The 5,001-nt window shown below is 37.8% G+C and overlaps 1 protein-coding gene across 1 annotated transcript; it reads left to right on the top strand.

Moving 5' to 3' along the window:
* Positions 1 to 4,031: 4,031 nt before the first annotated feature.
* Positions 4,032 to 4,463, top strand: LOC130469966 (uncharacterized). The gene has a single exon (XM_056839517.1). The coding sequence runs from the start codon at positions 4,032 to 4,034 to the stop codon at positions 4,461 to 4,463; it is 432 nt and encodes a 143-aa protein (XP_056695495.1).
* The last annotated feature ends 538 nt before the right edge of the window (positions 4,464 to 5,001 follow it).

Genomic DNA, 5,001 nt, shown 5'->3' with positions numbered 1-5,001 from the left:
TTAGCATATAACTGGTTTTCAATCAACATATCTAACACTTTTCTCAGATGCTCCTCGTGTTCCTCATTACTCCTAGAATATACCAAAATATCATCAATGAAAACAACTACAAACTTATCAAGGTATTGTTTAAAAATACGGTTCATCAAATCCATAAATACAGCTGGCGCATTGGTTAACCCAAAAGGCATCACAACAAACTCATAGTGACCATATCTAGTTCTAAAGGCTGTCTTTGGAATATCCCCAGGTTTAATTCGAAGTTGATGGTAACCTGACCTCAAATCAATCTTAGAAAACACTTTTGCACCTCGAAGTTGGTCAAACAAATCATCAATACGGGGTAAAGGATACTTATTCTTAATGGTAATCTTGTTTAACTCTCGATAATCTATGCATAACCTCATAGTCCCGTCCTTTTTCTTCACAAACAAGACAGGAGCTCCCCAAGGTGAAACACTAGGTCGAACATATCCTTTTTCAAGTAACTCATCTAATTGTTTATTTAATTCTTGTAACTCAGCTGGTGCCATTCTATATGGTGCCTTAGAAATAGGGGTAGATCCTGGAATTAATTCAATGCTGAAATCTAATTCTCTTGGTGGGGGCATACTAGGTATTTCTTCTGGAAAAACATGTGGGTATTCACAAACAACAGGTATGTCAGTAATGGAAGGTACATGGGTATTTAGGTCAACCACACTACATAGGTAACCAGATAAACCACTCTCAATCATTTTACGTGCTCTCAAAGCATGGACAATTTGAATCGTTGGTTTTCTTACTAACTTATGGAATGAAACTCTATCTCCATCTGGCGTTCTAAGGGTCACACTTTGCCTTGAACAATTACGGTTAGCTTCATACTTAGTCAACCAATTCATTCCCAAGATTACATCAAATTCAGATAGGTCAAAAGCTACTAAGTCTGCTAGAAACTCTACTTTTTCTATTACAATGGGACAATCTCTATACATGGTCCTACATTTCACTATTTCTCCACTAGGAAGGGAAACACTCATAGCATGAAAGTCACAACATGGTTTCAAACTTAAACATTTAGCAAACAATGGTGAAATAAAGGAATGTGAAGCTCCAGAATCAAAAAGAACATGGGCAGGTAACGAATGGATAGAAAAGGTACCGGTGATAACATTATCATCCTCATCTGCTTCATCTTGTCTCATCACAAAAACTCTTCCAGTTGGCGGTGGTCGAGGTGGGTTGCGGTTTGAACCTCCTGTGTTGTTGTTGTTGCGACCACGATTGTTGTTAGTTGGAACTGGTCCTCTCATGGTTGGCGTCACTTGATTTGGGCAATATCTGACGTAATGATCATGGCTTCCACATCGATAGCAAGCATTCGTGCCAACACGACATTCACTCTCCACATGACTCCTTTTTCCACATTTGGCACATCCTTGCGACCGATTGTTCCTTCCTTGAAATCCTTGTCCCCTATTATTTCCTTGATTACCATCATTCCTCCTTTGATTTCCCTGGTAACTTTGGTTGGGCTTCTTTGCTCCTCCTTGGCTTTGGTTATCATTTCGCCTTTTATACCCAACATTCTTCGCTTCTCGAAGTAGTACCACTCGCTCCACATTAGCTGCAATATCAACCATATCCTGGTATGAAGTAAACCTCTGAGTGGACAACCTATCCTGGTACTTAAGGTGCAGACCTCGTTCGAAACGGTTCATCCTGGACTGCTCTGTCGACACCAAGTCTGGTGCAAACCTTGACAACTCCATAAACTTATTTGCGTATTCTAACACGCTCATTGTTCCTTGTTGCAGGTGGAGAAATTCATCTTCCTTTTGTTTCCTTAAGGATGGTGGATAAAACTTGTCTCTCATTAACTTCTGGAGTTCGTTCCAACCAAATCCAGGCCCATTCTTTCGTTCCTTGTTAACTTTCCACCATAATCCTGCTTGGCCTGACAAGTAGAACACTGCGAAATCAACTCTCCATTTCTCAGGGCACTGCAGGGTTTCAAACAACTGATCAATGCGACTTATCCAATCCTCGAACTCAACTGGATCAGGCTTGCCATCATAGGATGGTGGGTTGAGTGACGAAAAGTTCTTGAACATCGTTGCGCTCTCGTTTCCACTAACATCTTTCTTTTTCCGAGAATCATGGACTAATTCTGCCAACATTGAACTCACATTTTCCAATCGTTCCATCCTTTCCTCGTGGCCATTAACATGGACATACTCTTCATGAGTGATGTCGATATCATCGTGAACATGATGCTCGTTGCGAGCTCCGTTGGTAACATCGTTGATAGCATCGATGGTCGACATTCTGCATAACATATCTTATCAGGTTGAAGCGAAATAATAATATAAAATAAACCCTTTGATCCCGTTCCTACACTCACACTCATATTCATTTTAACTTAGCAAGATTTAGAACATTCTTTTTAACTCATTCCTTAAAATTCTTTACTTAAAGCCTAATGAATTCTATTCGTGCAAAAACCCGTAAGGTTTAGCACTTATGGTCCAGAACCTTTGCTCTTGATACCAAACTCTAACACCCCGACCTCTAATTACATTATTAAAGCATAATTAGCAGCGGAATTAACCTAATCGGTCGGGGCATTACCTGCCGTAACTCCCTCTTGGGAATTACAAGGCAACCATCAATCATAAGATATTAAATCCCAAAAAATTAATATAATAATCTTTTATATTACCAAAATAAAGGTACATAAATTACTAAAATTCTTCAATTAAACTATTAAAACTTAAAACGTAAACTAGGTGGGAATTATTAAAGTGAAATCCTCGTCACTACTCGTTCCCATCGTTCCCAGCGGTACCTAAAACAGAAAACAAAATAACGGTGAGCCGAAGACTCAGTAACGAACTATTCTAGCAACGTAAATTCATTTCAATTCACTTTATTTAATAACACAGGGAGAATAGAATAATGTAAAACATTTTATAAAGTCCTTTATTTAATTCATTTTCAACTTTAGGGTGCACATGCTAGTCGTGGCAAGTATGACATGGTGGAACGTCTTCCACGATGGACCGCTGTCCATAAACATGGGGCCTTGGCCCGAAAACATGAGAGCCTTGGCTCAATGGGCGGATGCCCCATGGGTACATGCATGACCGAGAATCGTAACCTGTGAACATATACTGCCAAACGGACTAGGAATTTCACTTTCATTTATCATGTTTCGTTTAATTTTACATTTTAGTCTTTTTACTTCAGTTGAAGTAACATAATTCCTTTGGATCATAAGATCAAACATCCTTTCTTTCCTGGTTTCTTATAAACAACATTTTATAAGAAATTCAATCAATCATCATAGCATTTTATAATCAATCATAAAATAAGGAATAATTCCATCAAATCATATTATAATAAATTATTCAATAAAATCATATTTCATTTCCCGCAATTCATAAAACATGTCAAAACATTCATTTAATAAATCAATCACACGTTGTAATTTCATAATTACATTTATAAGGGAATTGCGGGTACTAGCAATAGCCGTTACCTTAATTCCGCGACTTTGCTAAGGGATTTTCGTTGGTTTGTTCGTCCTGAGCTCCGAGTCCAATTTCTTTAAAAGTAGTAAATAATTGAATTAGTACTAAAATCGATAAATAGTTATAAAATCAATATTTTATAAATCATAAATTTTATAAGTAATGGATTTATAAATAACGAATTTTAATAAAACATAATTTTGAAATTTAAAGAAAATTATTATTATTACTCGAAATTTTTAATCGAAATACATATATATTTTATAAATCGATTTTCCTGTAACTAATATTTAAATTCCATTTGATAAATAAAACTAGAATCTTATTGATAATAAAATCTGAAAAATAATAACCAATTTTTATTAGTAAATATGCATTTATAAAAATTATTAAATCATAAGTATTGACAAATTAAAATCTGATAATTATAAATCAATCTTAACTCACCCAAAAGCCCAAAGGGATTATGGCCCAAACTGAATTTAGGTTTGAGGGGGGATAAAATCACGTTTCAAAATGAAATTGATTTCTTTTCTTTTTCTTTCAAATGAAGTCACAAGCAGGGGAGGGGAGAGAGACGCACGAGGAGGAGGAAAGGGAGGAGGGAGGAGGGAAAGGTGGCGGCTGGGTTTAGGTGGCTCGACGCCGGAGGGCGGTGAGGGTGGTGGGGTTTTTGTGGTGGCAGAACGAAAGGAGAGAGGGAGAAAGGGGCGCGAAGGAGAGGAGAGACAGGGGAGGGGGGGTGTTTCGTGGGTGGTTCTGGGCGGAGGGGAGGACGGTTCGCCGGGGAGAGTGGCGGCGAAGGTTGGTTTTGATGATGACGGTTGTGGTGTGGTGTCGACGGTGGTGCTGCGAAGAGAAAAGGGAGAGGTGACAGGGGAGTGCGAAGAGAGCAGGGGAGGTGAGGTGGTGCTTGCGGTGGGTGTGGCGGCGGCTGTGCTTGATTAGGGTGGTTCTGGTGGTTGTTGGACGGTGGTGGCAGTAGTGGTGGCTGGTGGTTGCAGTGGTGCTTGCGGTGGTGGTTCGTGAACCGAATCAAAGGGAACAAGGGAGTGAGTTTGAGATTGAATTTGATTGTTGTTGAAATTCCACCTAAAGTTTCTGAATTTGTACATGAGAATTGTGTTGAACAAGCTAGGAATTGTGCTTGGGGTCCAAGCATTTGCATTTGGACTGAAATGTGGGAAGGAAGGAAGTTTTTGACTTCCTGGGTTGAGCGTGGGGAGCAAGAAAATAAAGCTGACATTTTCATTTTTTTTTTTTTTTTTTTATATATAATTTAATAAATTCACAATATTTGGCAAAAATTCAGAATTTGTAACAAAATGTTTAATTAAAATAATTCCTTAAAAATAAATAAATTATCGTTAACGAAAATAAATAATTTCAGTTTATAAATTTATCGTTTAAAATAATTCGTAAAAACGATTAAAATAACGAAATTCGATTATTCGTAATTTAATTAAAACGAAATTAAGTTAATAAA

Source organism: Spinacia oleracea, chromosome 3 (genome assembly GCF_020520425.1).
Source record: "Spinacia oleracea cultivar Varoflay chromosome 3, BTI_SOV_V1, whole genome shotgun sequence".
NCBI lineage: Eukaryota > Viridiplantae > Streptophyta > Magnoliopsida > Caryophyllales > Amaranthaceae > Spinacia > Spinacia oleracea.
This window is presented reverse-complemented; position numbering and strand designations above follow the sequence as displayed.

Bases quoted from the DNA above. Each gene is read 5' to 3' on its own strand.
- LOC130469966 (XM_056839517.1), top strand. From the start codon at position 4,032: ATGAAATTGATTTCTTTTCTTTTTCTTTCAAATGAAGTCACAAGCAGG.